Here is a 20,981-nt window from a genome sequence, read left to right on the forward strand (position 1 = left end):
TGCTGCCTGGCCTGCTGTGTTCATCCAGCTCTACACCTTGTTATCTCCTAAATCAGTGACGACGTTCCGAAAGAGCGTGCCAAGCGCGATTTCAGTGCAAGGCTTTCTGTTTTTCGGTATGAGTGCCAGGTGGCTTCCTGTCTCCCATTGGTTCCAGGTGATTTGGGGAGGGTGGAGGCCGAGATCTGATTGGCGGCAGGTTTTTCATTAAACAAGACAACCATCCCTTACTCTATTGGTCAAAATTCGTTTTGTTCCTGATTGGCCAAGGTGGGATTCCTTTCGCCGGTTTGTCCCTCGGGATTGGCTGTGGAAGGAGGTGGTACAGGTAACTCCTGCTAGAATGCGATTGGTTGTTGACACGGCTGGTGGTGTGTGGTGGAGGAGGGGGTGGGAATTGTCGGTTAACCTGCAACCGCCATTTGTCCATCGCGAGCTTTACTACAGTTGCGGGGCATTGGCAGCAACAAGTTTCAGTCGGAGCGCAGTCGAGCAAAAAAACAAGTTGATATTTCGTCACAACATTGAATAATAACGAATTTCATCGAAAGTCTTATGTTCCATCTTTTCTGAAACTTGATTGGCTTCTGTGATTCAATTCGGCTCATTTTGTTTTATAAGATCTGCTGAGGTGGAAGCTTTGGGTTTTCCTAAAAGGAAAGAGAAGGTGGAATTTGTACTAGAGAAGCAGCGAGAGGCTTTTTAGTAACTGCGCTTTCTTGTCCGAAAGTTTGCGCTGGTTTCTTTCCTGGTTTACTTTGAATTCGTTCGCTGGTGGAATTTCGATTGTGTCATGCCTACGAGGCTGGATAACAACATGGAGCATGGAACAGGTGACTCGATCAAAGTGAAAGCTCACTACAATGGGTAAGTTAAAATAACTTCACACTCGATAGCTTCCCACAGTATTTACCGAGCATTCTACTCGCTTAAGAAAGCATTTTGTTTTATTGCGTCTCATAGAAATTTGATTAAAAGATGAAAGTGTTTGCTTCAATGAAAAACAATTTATCTGTGTGATCATGCTGCTGTGAAACTATTTTTTGACACTTTTTGTAAGCAGTTACAGAGAAGATATGCAGATCCTTAAGCATTTTAACACTAACAGTGTATGTTTCCAGTTAATCTATTTGAAAAGTATTTATTTTCTTACCATACTAAGCATTTGGTTTTGACGGTATTGAACAGGATGCTGTCTAAAGTGCACTGTTTGTATAAGAATTTTACGTGTTACATTATTACACCTATTAAATGTGGACTAGTTATTTTGATTCCTGTTTTGGTGTGGACACTCTTAAATTATCCTTCAATGTGAATAATCTTAGGCATCAGCCAAATATTGTGACTCTGGTGTTCATCATAAAATCTGTGTGACAAAACCAGAATATCCTAGTCCTCCAGCTCCTGTAGTTATGGGATTTGTTTTTGCAGGAAATTTAACTTACTATTTCAGGTAATGGCTTCTGTCGGCATAATTTGAGCTTTTAAATATTACAGCCTTACAGTGGTTCTGAGTGTTCAATCTTTTCTGTACAATTAATTTGCCACTATGTTGGTAGTACGTTGTGATATTGTAAACAAATATGACATCTGGAATTAGATGGCATGCTAAACACTAGGTACATTTAATTTTTCAATTCTATCACAACCAAGCACATCTAATAAGTTTTGGTTTGTGACAAAATCTGAAAAACATTTTCATTACAACAATTTGCATATGAGGACCCAACATGACAGTATTCAGCCAATTAGATTCTATCCATGTGATAGCAACAAACTGCCAAAGACACTGGATACTGCAGAGATTGTGGGGCCTAACAACATTCCAGCAATCGTGCTGACAAATTGTGCTCCAGCACTAGCCAGGTACTTGGGTGACCTGTTAAAGTACATCTACAATAAGGTATCTGAGAAAACGTGAAAAATTACCCACATATGTTCTGTCCATGATAAATAGGATAAATCCAACCTGGTCAGTTATCACTTAATCATTTTTCCCTCAATTATCAACAAACTGACAGCATTGTTGAATAAATCAGTTGCTTCAGAAATGACGTGGCAAAAGGAGGACCGAAGGCTATATAATTGGGATTTTGGATGTGTGATAGTATACATGTGTAACCTGAAACCAGAGACAGAAACTAAAGCTACTCTTTATTGTAGCTTTCAGCCTTGTTACTCTAGGGTTGTCTCTTTGCTTGAAGATAAAAAAGATTTTTTACAGAAGTTAGTTTTCTTTCCATCTCTTCATTGAGTATTTAAATCTCATGGGATTGTTGTTATTCTCAAGTAGCATGGTGCTGTATTTTCTGGCCACTCTTGTTCAGCCAAATATCTTGTGTGCAGATATAAGGGGAGGCAGTGGCCTAGTGGTATTATCACTGGACTATTAATCCAAAGATCCACAGTTAATCCAAAGAATCACAGCACGGTGGCTCAGTGGTTAGCACTGCTGCCTCACAGCGCCAGGGACCCGGGTTCAATTCTACCCTCGGGCGCCTGTCTGTGTGGAGTTTGCACGTTCTCCTCGTGTCTGTGTGGGTTTCCTCCGGGTGCTCCAGTTTCCTCCCACAGTTCAGATGTGCAGGCTAGGTGGATTGGCCATGCTAAAATTGCCCATAGTGTTCAGGGATGTGTAGATTAGGGGGATGGGGTCTGGGTGGGATGCTGTGAGGGTCGGTGTGGAGTTGGTGGGCCGAAGGGCCTGTTTCCACACTGTAGGGATTCTATATAAAAAAATATAAACCCAGGTAATGTTCTGGGGACCCAGGTTTGAATCCCCTCGGGCAAATAGAATTTGAATTCAATAAAAATCTGGAATTGAGAGTCTAATGATGACCATGAATCCCTTGTTGATTATCAGGAAAAATCCGTCTGGTTCGCCATTGTCTTTTATGGAAGGAAACTGCCGTCATTACCTGGTAAGGCCTATATGTGACTTCAGACCCACAGCAATGACTCTTAACTGCCCTTTGGGTAATTAGGAGTGGGCAATAAATGCTGGCCTAGCCAGCAACACCCACATCCCGTGAAAGAATAAAAAATAATTGCATGACATGCTTAAATATTATTTTTTGGAATTTTGAGTTATGGCTTTGATTATAATTATAGAGCAGGAGTTCGCAAACCTTGTGACTGAACCAGCTTCCTTTGGGAATTCATACCCCATAAATTACTTTTCCAACTGACAGAAAGCAAACTTGATTTTTACTGGGAACACTAAATGAGGAATTTCAAGTTATCAACTTTATTATCCAAAAAAAATCAGACTGCCAATCTGATATGGATCCCTTTTCATTCTAGTGGTAAACATCAATTTTGCCTTTTTGCATAGAACAAGATTTTATTTGTTTGGTTGACACAGCAAAGTGTTTAAGACCGAAAACAACATTAATATATTCTAATTGAATCTGCTTGACTAACTTGGCCTTATCTCATGTACGTAGGATGAATATAGTGCGTAGTTTGTGAAGTGTCAGTTTGATTTTGGAGAGACTATTCTACGAATCTGGCTTTACATTCATACAGCTTATTTCTGTTTTTCCATGTTATAATATGAAAACTGATGTTCACATGTACTTTAAAACAATGTGGACAAGTAACTGATTAGGTTATCTGTGTGTCTTGGAGATGTTTGAGAGGACAAATATGTTTGATCTACTTGCCAAGTCTGTCAAAGAAGATCTCAGGTTGGGGAAACCAGTGTCCCCCAGTAGTATTACTCATTTGGGATTCAAAGTAGCTGTTCAGGCATACCAGCAGTCCTGGGATCACAGCTCCATGATTGTGCAAAGGTCCCATCAGCTTCAGCTGATTTGGTGTGCAAATGGAATCCCTTCAAATGTACATGAGATCTAGGAGTATTGGAATAGATAATAAATTCTAATAATTTGATAAGACAACAGTTCAATTAGTCTTGGGGAGTCATAGTTGGAAAATTGTATATACAAAAGAGGTTAGGCTGCCTGCATCAACTATTTTGTAAATAGTGATGGAATGAAAAGTCCTTGGCCTACAGAGTAATCAACGAATAATGACCAAGTTGATCTAAGCTCATGATTTTGCAGATTTTACTTCAGTAATAGAGTCAAGGGTTATGGAGATAACTAAGGAAAGTGGAATTGAGGATTATCAGATCATTGAAATGATAGAGCAAACTTTATGGGTCAAATGGCCTCCTTCTGCTCCTCTGTCTCATGGTCATGAGAGATCAACTTCTGAGTCTGTTACACTTAATGGGAGAGGTAGCTTCTTGAAATTAACAATGTTGAATATAAGGGCATCATACCAGAATATATCTGCATGCAGGTAATGGATAGATACTATTTTTGACTCCTGAAGAGATGCAAAAGTAAGTCAGTTAGAACATGGTTAGATGGAAAAGAATTAAGTGCTTTAGTTCTTGTAAGATGAGAAATGTAGGAATGGAATCAGAATTCTAGTAAATGTGAGGTAGAAGAGATAAGTTCAAGGTGACTGACCAATCTAAAAGGGTGATCCACAGTTAAGCCCAAAGAAAAGCTTTTTGATTTGATTGTCACAAGTGTAAGTCCCAACATGACCACTGAGCAGGAAATAGATGTAGTTGACAGTGATGTCCTGAAGCATTACGGTCAAGCTTTCTCAAAATTCCAAAGCAATGCAACAGCTTATAAAACAGTAATGGAATATAAAACATGGAAGTTAGAGAACATGGGGAAATAAATAGCAACATCTTGAAAAATGTCCATATTACAGAGGAGGAGATGCTGAACATCTTTAAAATGCATGAAGGTGGATAAATCCCCAGGATCAGAACTCTGTGGGAAGCGAGGGAAGAGATTGCTGGGCCCCTTGCTGAGATATTTGTAACATCAATAGCCACAGGTGGAGAGCTGGAAGACTGGGATGGCTAACATTATGCCACAAGTTAAGAAAGGTGATAAGGAAAAGCCAGGAAACTATGGTCCAGTGAGCCTGACATTAATGGTGGGAAAGCTGTTTGAAGGAATCCTGAGGGACAGGATTTACATGCATTTGGAAAGGCAAGGACTGATTTAGGGATTGTCATCGTTACTTTGTGTGTGGGAAATCGTGTTTTGCCAACTTGATTTGAGTTTTTTTTTTGAAGAAGTACCAAAGAGGATTGATGAGGGCAGAGCGGTGGATGTGATCTGTATGTACTTCATTAAGGTGTTCAACAAGGTTCCTCATGGTAGACTGGTTGGCAAGGTAAGATTACACGGAATGCAGGAAGAACTAGTTATTTGGATTCAGAATTGGCTGAAAGGTAGAAGACAGAAGGTGGTGGTTGAGGGGTGCTTTTCAGGCTGGAGGCCTGTGACCAGCGGTGTGCCACAAGGGTCGGTGCTGGGTCCACCGCTTCTTGTCTTTTATATAAATGATTTGGATCTGAACATAGGACGTATGGTTAGTAAGTTTGCAGATGGCACTAAAATTGGAGGTGTGGTGGACAGTGAAGAAGGTTACCTCAGAGTACAGTGCGATCTTGATCAGATGGGCCAATGGACAAAGGAGTGGCAAATGGAATTTAATTTGGATAAATGTGAGGTGCTGCATTTTGGAAAGGTAAATCAGGGCAGGACTTATCCACTTAATGGTAAGGTCATGGGGAGTGTTGCTGAACAAAGACACCTTGGAGTGCAGGTTCGTAGTTCCTTGAAAGTGGAGATGCAGGTAGATAGAATAGTGAAGAAGGCATTGGATATGCTTGCCTTTATTGCTCAGTGCATTGAGTTGGGATGTCATGTTGCAACTGTACAGGACATTGGTTTGGCCACTTTTGAAGTATTGCATGCAATTCTGGTCTTCCTGCTATAGGAAGGATGTTGTTACCCTAGAAGGGGTTCAGAAAAGATTTGAGGATGATGTCCGGGTTGGAGGGTTGAGCGATAGGGAGAGGCTGAATAGGCTGGGGCAATTTTCTCTGGAGCATTGGAGGCAGAGGGGTGATCTTAGAGGTTTATAGAATCGTGAGGGGCATGGATAGGGTAAATAGGCAAGGTCTTTTCCCCGGGGTAGGGGAGTCCAAAATGAAAGGGCATAGGTATAAGGTCAGAGGGGAAAGATATAAAAGGGACCTAAGGGGCAACTTTTTCACAGAGGGTAGTGCATGTATGGAATGAGCTGCCAGAGGAAGTGGTAGAGGCTGGTACAATTACAACATTGGTTTTATGATTAGGAAGGGTGTAGAGGGATATAGGGACTAGATTTATATAGGATATCTGTCAGCACAGATGAGTTGGACTTAAGGGTCTGTTTCCATGCTGTATATCTCTATGACCTAAGTTTAAATAAAATGATGCAGAGAATTGAAGTTGCGCATGCAAAGCTGAAATTGGTGAAGGAACATCAGAGCATGTTGGTCAAACTTACTTTGGATTAAGGAATGTAAAAGGAGTAATGCTAACAAAATTTTGTCAAGAAAATAACCTGATAGAGAATTTCTTTTCGAAGCAACCAAGAAGGGTGTATACTTAGGTTGAGGTGATGTGCTTAGAAATTAACATAAATACCATTTCACTATCATATAATTTAGAAACAATATGAAGAATGTTAATATTTATTCTGATGTTTGAGATAAATTCAGCTCGTTGCCTCTTTGTGATGAAAATTAAATTGAAACTGAAATACCAGTAAATGAAAAGATATCTGTGACTATTTCGACTATAACATGTTGAAGAATGAGAATAGAGAGGCATTCTTAAAGGGGAAAAGAAAGAGTGAATGTCTCCAGATTGAGGAATCAGAACACGGAATAGTAAGTAAATGGGAAATCACAAGATATAGGTGCATAGGAAAACTACCAAGATGGAAAGAAAGAGATGAGGAATGTAAGACAAGTGATAGGCTACTAATGATAGAAAGAGGAAAGAAAAGTGAAAAGTACGTTGAAATTGAAAAATCAAGTCAAGAATGCATCTAAGCAGGCTAAAGGGACATAATGAGATGTGCAACCTCTTGGGGCTGTAAAGAAATTACAAAACAAAAATTATGCAACATGCTGAAATCTTTGAGTGATAGAAGGTAATAACAATAGATTATGATATGTTAAAGGTGAAGACAGTGAAATATTCTTTGAATGGGATGCAGTAGACAAAAGATGTTGGACAGAAAATGTGAATTGGACAATGATCCAAAATGATCAGGTCAAAATAATGAGGCAAATGATAGACCAAATATTACAATATCAAATGTGAGGGATACTTTGAAATAAAATACAGGAAATTTTTAAGGCAGAGATGAAATAATAACAATATTTTTTAAAAAAACTGTTGGGCAAGTACAATTAAAAATATAAGAAAATAAATAAGAAATTTATGATTAAACATACTCCAGGTGACTAGAAGTATTCATTAAATCAACTAAGAAATCTAAAACAATGGTGTACAACTATTTTAGAGTTTTCAGCTTAATGAATACTCTCATTAAATTGATCTTGAAAATAATCTGTTTACATAAGCAGAAATTGATGAAACACAATCGGGATTTAGAACAGTAGTAAGAACAAGTCAGAGTCATACAGCACCAAAATAGACCAGTCCATGCCAAACACAATCCCAAACTAAACTGATCCCAACTACCTGCTCCTGGCTCCTATTCATGTACTTATCCAAATGCCTTTTAAACAGTTGTACCCGCGTCCACCACTTCCTCAGGAAGTCCATTCCACACATGAACCATTGTCTATGTAAAAAAAAAAAAAAAAATATTCTCTTCTCTTTTCTAAATCTCTCTCCTCTCACCTTAAAAATGTGTCCCCTCGTCTTGAAATTCCCCATCCTAGGGAAAAGACAACTACTATCAACTCTTATCTTTCCCTCTCATTATTTTATAAACTTCTATCAAGTCACCTCTCAACCTCCTCTGCTCCTGTGAAGAAAGTCCCAGCCTCTCCAGCCTTTCTTTATAATTCAAACCTTCCATACCCGGCAATATTCTGGTAAATCTCTTCTGAACCCTCTCCAGCTTAATAATATCCTTCCTGTAATTGGGCGACCAGAACTGGACACAGTATTCCAGAAGAGGCCTCATCAATGTCCTGTGCAACTTCAGTACCTCAACTCCTGTACTCAAAAGGTCTGAGCAATGAAGGCAAGCATGCTAAATGCCTTTCTAACCACCCTGTCTATATGTGATGCAAACTTCAAAGAATTATGTACCTGCACCCCTAGGTTCTACACCACTACCCAAGGCCCCACCCTTAATCGTATAAGCCCTACCCTTATTTGTTGAACCAAGGTGCAATACCTTGCATAGATCCAGATTGAACTCCATCTGCCATTTTTCAACCCATTGACCCATTTGATCAAGATCCCTTTGTAGTCTGAGAAAGCCTTTTTCACTGTCTAGGGATACGTAATAGCAGAACAATCTGTTGATAAAAATTTAGAGGTTAAACGGGAATATTTACATGTGCTTCACAGATTATGAAAAGGATTCAATTATGTTTATAACCAAAAGTTAGTGGATGTGTTGCTGAAGTGTGACATGAATAAAGATGAGGTTTATCCAGAATCTTTAACAGGGCCAAATATAGTGAGCATCAGGTTTAGAAGAAAGACGATTTGATGTGTTTAAAGTGTACCACAAGACATTGTCCTGTCACCAAATTTATTTAATCTGTTGCACAGAACAAATATTCAGAGTATTAAATGTACTTTGAAGGGTAGGAAGAAATTGAAACTGTGATCACAACCAAGTTGTAATTTACCGAGGATATAGTGCTATTTGCGGAATCAGAAAAGGATTTCGAAAACATTGTTAATCAAGTTAAATTAATAAGTTTTTAGAATATGGATTGAGGATGAACACCAAAAAGACACAATCATTGGTAGTTGGAATATAATAGAAGAAACTAGAGTGAAATGGATGGTATCGTACCAGAGCAAATAGGTCAGTTTACCTCTTTAGGACAAATGACAACAGAACATGGCAGATGGGATACAAAATTTAGCAGAAGGATGATGATAGATTGGAGGACTTCCGTGAAGATGAAGGATGCCCTAAAAACAAAAAAGTCAAGCTTGAAACAAGAGAAAAATATCATGATGCTGCATTCTATCCTTGTCCCTATATGCCTCAGAAACCTAAATAAAGATTAATGTCAAGAAAATATTCAAGGAAGAAAATTGAGGCCTTTTGAAATGTGGAGGTACATGCCTCCATCAGCTTTCCGACTATTGCTGTCAAGGTGACAGGTCTACAATTTCCTGGGTTTTCCTTTTCCCCCTGTCTTAAATAATAAATCACACTTGCAATTCTCCAGCAACCCTGGACTTATCCTGTGTTCACAAACGTCTGGAAAATTTCTGTCAACAGTTCCATAATTAGCTGTCTTGCATTCTCGATTGCTGAGAGAGGTATCTCATCTGGGTCGAGCAATTCTTCTGTACCTGGAGTGCTGCCAGCCTCTTTAACACCTCTTCTTTGAGTATACTGCTGAACGTGCATGTTTTCAACGACACCATTATCACCATTCTATAAGTTAGTAAAAACAGAAGTAAATTACTCATTTAAAACTGTGCCAAACCCTTACCTTTGGTGAGCAGCTCATCTTGCTTGTTCCTTCTGGACCCCACTACTCTATCCTTAATTACCTGGGAAGTTGGTAGTGAGTTAACGCCTTGAACTACTGCAGTCTGTATTGTGTAAGTATACCCAAAGTGTTGATGGTTAGCATGTTCCAGAAGCTTGGCTTGATGGCTACAAGAAGACATATTTCCAAGTTCCGGATGGTGTGTGACTTTAATAGGAACTTGCAAGTGGTGGTGTTTCCACGCATCTGCTCTGATTTGCGCTTATACGTCATAAAGTTTTGGGGCAGCATGGTGGCTCAGTGGTTAGCACTGCTGCCTCACAGCACCAGGGATCCGGGTTCAATACCACTCTTGGGCAACTGTCTGTGTGGAGTTTGCACATTCTCCCCATGTCTGCGTGGGTTTCTTCCGGGTGCTCCGATTTCCTCCCATAGTCCAAAGATGTGCAGGTTAGGTGGATTGCCCATAGTGTTCAGGGATGTGAAGATTAGGTGGGTAATAGGGGGATGGGTCTGGATGGGATGCTCCAAGTGTCGGTGTGGACTTGTTGGGCCGAAGGGCCTGTTTGCACACTGTAGGGATTCTATGATCTATGAAAGGCTGCAGCTTTGAAAGGTGCTGTCGAAGGGACCTTGGCTAATTGCTGAAGTGTACCAATGATGATGGTGTGAATGATTAGGATTGTAAGTAGGGATGCCAATCAAATGGGCTCTGTATGTCCTAAATGGTATCAAGCTGTTGGAGTGTTGCTGGAGCTGCACTCATCCAGGAAAGTGGGGGTTAAGAATCATAATAATTAGGGATAGGAGCAAGCTATTTAGCTTCTGCCAACCTTCTCACTCATTCAGTAAGTTGATGGCTGATCTTCTACCTCACTCCTCCATTTCACACTGCTTTGCTGATATCGCTTGATTTCCCTAGTACCCACAGGTTTATTGATTCTTTGAGGAGGTGGTGCACTGTCAGAGTTGCCATCTTTTGAATGTGCTGTTAAACTGAAGCCTCTCCTGCCTAATCGAGTGGATGTGAAAGATTCTGTTGAACGGTCTTGTAGAGGAGTTATGTCTACATTCCTGACTGATGTTTGTTATTTGATCAACATCTCAAAATGGATCAGCTGGTTGCTACCAGGTTGTCTTTTGTGCAAATTTGCTTTGTGCATATTTCCTGCCCTATTTCCTACGTCACCCTTTAGCCCCATTATTTTCCTGAGTACATTTTCTCCGGTGATTAGTTTTTATATTTATTTCCTCCCAATTTATTCTGAGTACTTTTCAAATGTCATTAATGTCCTCTATCTTGAAGACTGATTTTTGTTTTTAAAAAGTATCTATTCAGCTCCTTTTTTTTTCTCCTTCTCTCCCCACTCCCCCCTTCCTCCCCCCCCCAAGGTTTCCCATTATTATTTTCTCAGCCTCCTTCTTTAAGGGAACTGTGTTCTCTTTGGCCTCTGTCTCTTTGGAAAAATAACTCTAATGTTTTTATGTTACTTGCAAGTTTTACCCTCAGATTATTTTTTTTTCCTGTTTCTTTTAGATAATCTTTTGTTGACTCTTTAATACTTTCCCAATCATCTGATTTGTCAGTAATCTTTACCCCATTGTTTTTTTTCTTTCAGTTTGATGCTTTCCTTCATTTCCTTCATTAACCATGGTTCTGGGTGGCTGTTTGTTAAATCCTCCCTCACTTTGTATTTATCTTTTGTCGTGAGTCATGAATTATTTCCTTAAACAACTACTATTGTTTAACAGCCATCATTTCTACATTTTCCCAATCCACTCCAGTCAACTGTGACCTCATTCCTTTTATAAGTTTACCATTCTTCTTTCTACCAAGTTTCTCACTCTTAAACTGAATACTAAATTCTACCATGTTGTATAGGACTTTGGTTCGACCACATTTGGAATACTGCATACAATTCTGTTCGCCACATTACCAAAAGGATGTGGATGCTTTGGAGAAGGTGCAGAGGAGGGTCACCAGGATGTTGCCTGGTATGGAGAGCGCTAGCTATGAAGAGAGGTTGAGTAGATTAGGATTATTTACATTAGAAAGACGGAAGTTGAGGGGGGAACCTGATTGCGGTCTACAAAATCATGAGAGGTATAGACAGGGTGGATAGCAAGAAGCTTTTTCCCCAGAGTGGGGCATTTGATTACTAGGGGTCATAATTTCAAGGTGAGAGGGGAAAAGTTTAAGGGAGATATGCGTGGAAAGTTCTTTACGCAGAGGGCGGTGGGTACCTGGAACGTGTTGCCAGCCGAGGTGGTAGAGGCAGGCACAATAGCGTCATTTAAGATGTATCTAGACAGATACATGAATGGGCAAGGAGCAGAGGGATACAGATCCTTGGAAAATAGACGACAGGATTAGATAGAGGATCTGGATCGGCACAGGCTTGGAGGGCCGAAGGGCGTGTTCCTGTGCTGTAATTTTCTTTGTTCTTTGTTCTATGTTATGGTCATGGTTTGCTAGAGGGGATCTTTTACTCTTAGATCATGTGTCTCATGACACATTACCAGATCTAAAGCAAGCTGATATCTGGTGGGATCCACAACATACTGTTTGAGGAAACTGCTCCAAAAACAAGTCTCTCCAGACTCACATTTCCCTTGTTTTTTCTTTATCTCCACCCATATGGATTCTAGATCTTCCAGTTCAAAATCATTTCTTACTTTTTGCACTTATTCCATCCCATACTAATGTAGAACTGACCTCCCTCTTTGAGGAAAGATGTCGCCGAAGGTGTCAGGAATTCAGCAAGAACAGCGGTTTATTTGAGTGGCATTTGATCACAGCAAGGAGAGGAGCTCCAAATCGTCATGCAGGACAATCCAGCTCACTCTACAGAATACCCACACAACACTATTTTATACTTCCTTACATTGTAATTATGTATTTGTACAAACTGTTACTATGCAATTGATTATATCAAGTCTACAAGTCAATTAACCAAGCGGTAACTATATCAAGTCTGTTAATCAATTGACTAGGTGGTCAGTTACGTCAGGTCTGTAAATAAAGTAAATCAAATTCATAATTCAATGAACTAGGCATGTTGATTACATCAAATCATTGTTTATTATGTGGGAGGGTTAGGCTCACGATTAAAGAAGTAAGCGCGGAGGCGGAGGCAGCAGAAAAACTGTTCAACGTCTAAGTGTGAGCGGTATTCGTTGATGTTAGGGTGGAGGGGGATAAAGGTGAGCCCTTTACTGAGGACTGACCGTTGACCCTCAGTCAGGGGGAGGTCTGGGGGGTGATGGTGAAGACCCGACAGGGCTGGGTGCTATTGCTTCCTCTGGAGCTGCTGGCTGTGGAGGTGGTGGGCGGAGTGACGTTGGTCGGTAATTCCTGGATGTTGGCTGTGGCGGCAGCAGCAGTGTCGGCAGGTGCGTCTTTGATGTCTGTGGTGTTGGCCTCAGAAACGGAGGCAGCGGTGTCGATGGTGTTCGCTGTACCGGAAGTGGCGTACCCGGCGGCGGATGTTATGTCATCTATGGGTGCTCTGACAATGGCCAGTGGTGGCGGGCACATTGTGGGGAAGGTCCTGGGTAGGGTTGGGGATTTGGGGGTTGGAGGAGGCCTGTGTTGGGTGGCAGGCACCAGTAAGTTTACTGTACTTACGGTTTTTAGTGTCCAATAAAGCCGAGTAGAATTGTGAGTTCTGGTTGTGGATCCTGCGAAGAATGAAAAAGAGGAGAGGTCCTTTGCAGGCCTGGGAGAGGGAGGCTCTGAGCTGGGGTAGGCTTGATTGTAGTACCAGGAAATGCTTGATATTCTTTCTGGTATTCTGTAACTTTTTTTAAAAAAAAGTGAAAGGACCCACACCTATCATTCCCCTACTTCACTAACAAAGCTATCCACCACCCTTTCCTCCTTGCTTATCCTTTTGAAATGCCATATACTCCTGAATATTTAGTTCCTAGCTTTAATATTTAGGTCCAAGCCTTTCTTTTGGTCTTGAGCATGCTTGATGTTTGAGTATCCAGAGCTCTCTCAGATAGAGAATTCTAAAGACTTTCAAACCTTCGAGTGAAGAAATTTATCCCTGTTTGATAATCAAACCTTAATTTGGCAACTATGACCCCCTTGTTCTAGACTTGTTAGCCAGGGTAAATAGCCTTCTATTGTCTACCCTGTCGTACCTTTTCTTTGAACCATACAAATTGCTTTAATGAAATGGTTTCATTCTTTTTATTCTCCAGAATTTAACTTTGCCTATTCAATCCCTCCTCATTCTCAATTTTTTTTTAAATCATAGAAATTAGTGTTAATGAACTCATTTGGCATTCTTTCTTAAAGACAAAAATATTCTTCCACCAGTGAAGGAGGCCAGAACTGTGCACAGTACAATTGTAGTGTAAATGACACTTCCTTGCTCTGTAAAACCCCTCCTCATTGCTTGGGCAATATGATCCAAATTCTGGTCTTCTCTGGGTACACCACAGTGCAGAACAAGTATGTAAAGAGGTTTAACATACATTGGCATTAGAAACAAATTGATCTTTAGTCTGCCTCCAAGCTAGGTTATGTGACTTTTCTATGAAAGTGTTGCAGACTTGATTCCATTCAAGCAGCTTATGTACTTTGCAAGTGCAACAGTTTTGCTGATGCCAGTGTCCTTTGCTTGAAAATTGTTCTTTTTTGTTAAAAAAAAAATGCCAAATGTGTCCAGCCAATATTATATCAGAGAGCACCTCTTTGTATCAGTTTCCTGATTGCTTGTTGTACTTTCACGTTAACTGTGGGTGTCTTTGTATGTTAGATTCCTCTGAATATGAAGACTTAGCAGTCTCTCTCTCAAAAAAAATTAGTTGGATTTAGTTCTGCTTCTCCTACCAAAGTAGAAAACTTCAGATTTCAACTTCTTTTCATTCAACTACCACATTTCTGTCTGCTTATGAAACTGTCTAACTCCTTTGGAACCTCTTTGTGTCCCTTTCACTGGTTACTTTGCTAACTTTAAGTATCCAAGTTTGTCGATAACACGATGTAAGCAAGTGCAAGTTTATCCATTTTTGACCGAGAAAAGATAAATCGGGGTACTTTCTAAATGATATGAGTTAAATAAAATTGGGTGTCTAAAGAGACTTGGGGATTTAGGTACATAATCTTTGAGATATCACAAACGTGCAGAAAATAAACAAATTTAACAGAATGCTAGTCTTTCTATCCAGAGGACTGGAGTACAAGGATTTAGAAGTTAGGCTGTAGTTATACAAAATCTTGATTAGCCCCCTTTTGGAGTCCTGTCAGCAGATCTGGGCACCACACCTTTGGCCTTGGAGGGAGTACAATGCAAGTTTATGAGATATCTTAATTTGCAACTCTTCCACAAACAACAGTAGAAGTAGCAAGAGTTGTTAAATTTATCTATCTCATTTTTAAAATTTTGGTAAGCAAATGATTAAAGGATCTGGGAGAAAGTCAGGCTATAGATCAGCTGTGATCTCGTTGAATGTTGGGACAGTCTTCAGGGGCTGGATGGCCTACTCTTCCTGTGTTCCTTTCTTCATCCAAATCATTGTGCACCCCATTTACAATCTGTAACAATAAGGTTTTGGAGTAGATCTGTAGCTCGGGTTGTGGGTGTTGAGGTTGGTTGGCTCGCCGAGCTGGTTTCTTGTTCTGCAGCACGGTAACGAAACGTCTTGGTAACATCCTCAGTGCAATGCAGAACAACAAACCAGCTCAGCGGGCGAGCCAACCAACCTCAACACCCACAACCCGAGCTACAGATCTACTCCAAAACCTTAGAGAACTTCTACAACCGCTGGGCGTCAGAGTGGCACACAAACCCACATCAACCCTACGACAGTGCTCCCCCGAACTAAAGACCCACTCCCGCCATGGACAGGACCAGTGTCATCTACAAGATCCCCTGCAGAGACTGCGAGAAACACTACATCGGACAAACAGGAAGGAAACTAACAACAAGAGTACATGAACACCAACTGGCTACAAAAAGACACGACCAATACTCACTCATCTCAATCCACATGGACAAGGAGAACCACAGCTTCGACTGGGACAACACCAAGATCCTGGGACAGGCTAGGCAGAGACAAGCATGAGAATTCCTGGAAGCATGGCACTCCACGAAGCAGGCTATTAATAAACACATTGAACTTGACCCCATATACATTCCACGACGGAGGAAACCTGGAAGTGAGGCAATCCATCGCAACAGATCCCAGAGTTTAAAAACCAGGCAGGAAAACACACTGACGCTTCATCAGAGGCTGCACTGAGGATGTTACCAAGCACGGTAACGAAACATCTGCGGAACAACAAACCAGCTCGGCGAGCCAACCAACCTGAATAATCTGTAGCAATGTAGAAATATTAAAGACTTGTGCCTTGTAGATATTGGTAAGACATAAATGCGAATTATGTCACAGATTGTAGCTGCAGTATTTACAAAATTGGTCCTACTAGATTTCCGCATAATGAAGCTAAGTGGTCCTGATCGGACCCATTGGTGGGGAAGCAAATGGTATGGCCATATTGGACTTGCCCTGCTTTTTTTCTGACAATGTATGCCTAGAAAATTTCTAGCTTTGCCAGGTAGATGTTTGTGCTGTTGTTGAACTGGAACAGTTTATTCATAGACACACTGGCTCAAGAGCACACGTCTTCAGTGTTCTGGGCGGAATGCTGTTGATACGTTAGTTTTTGCTTTATTCATTGGGCTTAGCAATTCTTTTGATATGATGTAGAGTGAAATGCGTTGGCTAAAAGATGACGTGTGTGAAGCTACGGACCTCGGGAGGATGCAGATACTGATCACTATTTGGCAGTTGTGCCTAAAGATGATTGCAAGTGCTCAAAAGTTTGATATTTGTGAAGAAGGGTCCTGACCTGCAACATCAGCTTTTTTGCTCCTCTGATGCTGTCTGGCCTGCTGTGTTCCTCCAGCTCCACACTGTGTTATCCCTTGCAAGCGCTGTAGGTTTGTTTTGCACCATGGTGCTGAAGGTTGCCATTGTTGGAGCTTGGGAGGTGCATGAGCCTTCTCTCTATAAAATAGTTAATTATCTGCCACCATTGATACTTGGATATTGCAGGACTGTGGACTTTGATATTGTAATTTGGTTGTAGCATTACCTACTGTTGAACTGTTCCATGTTGATTCTGCTGTTTAGCTTGCACACTGTTGACTATTCTAATGTCACCAGATCTGCATGTCATTTTTATTGTATGATCCTGCCATTTCCTTGCCTGTTTAAAAGTATAAATGTCTGCATATCTATGCTCACACTTATAAATAGGGAGGGAAATGTGTCAGACTTCAAAGGCTTTTTGTGTGTATTTTTACTGGTCTTTTTTTGACATAGATGCATTCTAGGGTGCAGTCACCTTAATTATGTTTTAACCCCCTTCACACTAGGCAATCTTCAAGAGTAATTTTTGTTCATGGAGTTAGAAAACCTATGTTCGTATAGGTATTTATCTGTTAGGTTGCCACTATTTACATATGTGAATCAACACATTGTTCACCACCAGACCTCTACTGAACTCTTCTCCGGCCTCCAACACACCCCCCTTCATCCTGGACACCACCCCAAGGCCTCCTACCCTCCCTCGACCTCTTCATCTCCAACTGCCGTCAAGACTCCACCCCTCTCGCCCACAGAACATGCAGCCCTCCGCTCCCTCCACTCCAACCCTAACCTCACTATAAAACCCTCAGACAAGGGTGGTGCAGTTGTAGTATGGCACACTGACCTCTACATTGCCGAGGCCAGGCGCCAGCTCTCTGACACCACCACCTACCGCCCCCTTGATCATGACCCCACCCCCGACCACCAAAACATCATCTCCCAGACCATCCACAGCCTCATCATCTCAGGTGACCTCCCACCCACAGCCTCCAAACCTCATTGTTCCCCAACCCCGCACCGCCCGTTTCTATCTCCTTCCCAAAGTCCACAAACTCGACTGCCCTGATCGATCCATTGGCTCTGCCTGCTCCTGCCCCACCAAACTTTATCTCCGCTTACCACGACTCCATTTTCTCCCCCCCGGTCCAGGAACTCCCCACCAATGTCCGTGACACCACCCACGCCCTCCACCCCCTCCAAAACTTCCAATTCCCTGGTCCCCAACACCTCATCTTCGCCATGGACATCCAGTCCCTATACACCTGCATTCCCCATACAGATGGCCTAAAGGCCCTCCGCTTCTTCCTGTCCCGCAGGCCTGACCAGTCCCCCTCCACTGACCCCCTTATCCGCTTAGCTGAACTCGCCCTCGCTCTTAACTTCTCCTTCAATTCCTCCCACTTTCTACAGACAAAGGGGTGGCCATGGGTACCCGCATGGGCCCAAGCTATGCCGGTCTCTTTGTAGGTTACGTGGAACAGTCCCTCTTCAGCTACACTGGCCCCATCCTACACCTCCTTCCTCCGTAAAATCGATGACTATATCAGCGCCACCTCGTGCTCCCACGAGGAGCTCGAACAGTTCATCCACTTCACCACCCCAACCTTAACTTCACCTGGACCATCTCCGATACCCCTCTCTCCTTCCTGGGCCTCTCTGTTTCCATCTCTGGCAACCACCTGGAAACCGATATCCATTTCAAGCCTACCAACTCCCACAGCTACCAAGAATACACCTTCTCTCACCCACCTTCCTGCAAGAATGCTATCCCCTATTCCCAATTCCTTTGCCTCCACCGCATCTGCTCCCAGGATGAGGCATTCCACTCCCGGACATCCCAGATGTTCTCATTTTTCAAGGACCGCAACTTCCCCTCCACAGTTGTTGAAAACACCCTCGACTGCATCTCTTGCGTTTCCCGCAACTCATCCCTCTCGTCCCCTCCCCGCAATAACAACAAAAACAGAATCCCCCTCATTCTCACGTACCACCCCATCATCCTCCGCCACTTCTGCCATCTGCAATTTGACCCCACTACCAAGGACATTTTTCCCTCCCCACCCTTATCTGCTTTCCGGAGGGACTGCTCTCTTTGTGACTCCCTTGTCCGCTCCACACTCCCCACTAGCCCCACCACCCCTGGCACTTTTCCCTGCAACTGCAGGAAGTGCTATACCTACCCCCTTACCCCCATCCCAGGCCCCAAGAAAACCTTCCACATTAAACAGATGTTCACTTGCACATCTGCTAATGTGGTATATTGTATCCGCTGTTCCAGATGTGGCCTCCTCTACGTCGGGTAAACCAAGCGGAGGCTTGGAGACCGCTTTGTGGAGCATCTATGTTCAGTTCGCGCCAAACGACTGCACCTCCCAGTTGCGAACCACTTCAGCTCCCCCTCCCTTGGACGACGTGTCCATCCTGGGCCCCCTCCAGTGCCACAACGATGCCACCCGAAGGTTGCAGGAACAGCACCTCATATTCCGCTTGGGAACCCTGCAGCCCAATGGTATCAATGTGGACTTCACAAGCTTCAAAATCTCCCCTCCCCCAACCGCATCCCAAAACCAGCCCAGCTCGTCCCCGCCTCCGTAACTTGTCTGTTTTTTTTTTCTCCCACCTATCCACTCCTCCAGCCTCATCCCTGCCGCCTTGACCTGGCCACCTTCCCTGGACTGACCAACCACCACCCTAACTCCCCACCTGCACTCACCTTTCCTGGCTCCATCCCCGTCTCTTTGACCTGTCTGTCTCCTCTCCACCTGTCTGCTCCTTTTTATCCACCTTCCATCCGCCTCCGTCTCTCTCTCTCTCTCTCTCTCTCTCTCTCTCTCTCTATTTATTTCTGAATCCCCTTCCCTTCCCCCATTTCTGAAGAAGGGTCCAGACCCGAAACGTCAGCTTTCCTGCTCCTCTGATGCTGCTTGACCTGCTGTGTTCATCCAGCTCTACACCTTCTTCAGGAAAACCTGAAGCACTTATGTTCAGGAGCCACTAAATCGGTTAGTGCAGTGGATGTTATTGTAATGAATAATGTCTTCTTTTGTTGAACATTTAAATCTGAGATCAAGATCTGAAATGCAGTAGAAAGCGTAGTAATTGCCTGATGAACATTTTTGTCAATCTTATAATGTTGGGTTTGTGATTTAATAAGTGTTTTAAAAAAAATTATTTTTGAATCTGTTTGAATTGTGAATTAGTGATATGTGGGTTTTTCTTTGTGTCTTAAGGATTTACTTCTTTTTAAGTATTTCTGTGGCATTGATGTCTTCAAAACAATTTGATAGGTAACTTTTTGAACTAATAGGTTTTTGTGTACACAGGAGAGTTTGTGACCAAGTAAGGTAAACAATTGTTCTATTAGAAATTTCTGGACTTGGTTTTTCTTTTAAATTTGGAGTTAACACCCATTGCTTGAAAAATGTTTTTTTTCAGTTTGATTGGGTGATCCTGCAGAAATCCTAAGATTAATATGGATGTATAATTCGGTGCTCCTAAGAACGGGAGAAGAGAGGTGTTGTTTAAAACACAATTTACCTTGAAGCAAGGAACACTGTGATAGGTCCAGATCAGAGTATTTGAATAAAACCCTGAAGAGGTTATTTTGAAACTGAGAATGTTTAAACTTACATTTAGAAAGCTCTAGAAAAAGGCCATCAAATTTTCTCAACTGAGAGCTAAAGTTATAGTTTAATCTTCTCTGGTGTGTGAACTCTGCAATGTTGTTGACATTAGTGAAGGAGTGTTTTGGATTGATTGGATTGTATTTGACCTTTGTGGTTTAAAATCTCCAAATTTGTTATGTGTAAAAAGTGTGGGTTTATTCCATTTAACTTTTCTTTTATGAAATAAACTTCTGTTCTGTTCTATTTTTAAAAACAAATGTGCAATATTGCTTGCTAATATTTCAGTGAGAGACATCTTGTTTTAAAACCAAACAAAGCAAATAAATTATGATCTATCAAGCCAAATTTCAGTCTGGCATCTCTGTCTAATAATGACATCAGATAGGATCGTAACAATAGGCGATGGAAGCATGTTAGCTGTGACCTCGCCAATCTGGGAACTGTTTTTGGATGTTGGCTTTTTTATGCATAGAGAAATGTCAAATCACCACTTTGAGTGCTGTGTCTTTACTTATCAAACATTTATTAAATTTTATTGAGAATATTGATGAACTGTTTTCTAACTTTTTGTTTCTGTGTGAGTCCAAATCCCCATACCTCAACATGTGCAGTAAGTTATGTGACTGTATCACATGATAAATGAAGGATTGAGAATGAAAGATGAGCCCTTGGGGGGGGGGGGGGGGGGGGAGAAAGACTGGGTCTGCTTACAAGTCATCTATTTTGATCCTCAAATATAGATAAATGCTGGTGTAAAACAAATGTAAATTGATCCTTGTGTTGGTCAGTCAGCAGTTTCAATGCAGGATTCAACTGGAGAGCTGGGGATTTGATCATTAGTCTTGAAACACTATATGTAATGACTTTAAGCTGTCAATTTGATTTAATAAGAGTTATTTTTGGCCTTGAATTTCTTGATATTACCTCCT

General features: G+C 41.8%; 1 protein-coding gene across 4 annotated transcripts in view; it reads left to right on the forward strand.

The window, feature by feature from the left end:
- prkcz (protein kinase C, zeta) overlaps window positions 1-20,981 on the forward strand; it is a 400,034-nt gene that overhangs the window by 13,868 nt on the left and 365,185 nt on the right. Inside the window, exons 1-2 of one of the 4 annotated variants that reach the window (XM_048615092.1) lie at window positions 267-328; window positions 731-867. The exons of 2 other annotated variants lie outside the window; for them this stretch is intronic. In XM_048615092.1, the coding sequence (XP_048471049.1) occupies window positions 794-867 (74 nt within the window). In that variant the 5' untranslated portion in view covers window positions 267-328; window positions 731-793. Of the gene's footprint in view, window positions 1-266; window positions 329-730; window positions 868-20,981 lie in introns of those variants that run through there. One more of the 4 variants, XM_048615095.1, reaches the window with a different exon arrangement.

Source organism: Rhincodon typus, chromosome 31, assembly GCF_021869965.1.
Source record: "Rhincodon typus isolate 14 chromosome 31, sRhiTyp1.1, whole genome shotgun sequence".
NCBI classification, from domain to species: Eukaryota; Metazoa; Chordata; class Chondrichthyes; order Orectolobiformes; family Rhincodontidae; genus Rhincodon; species Rhincodon typus.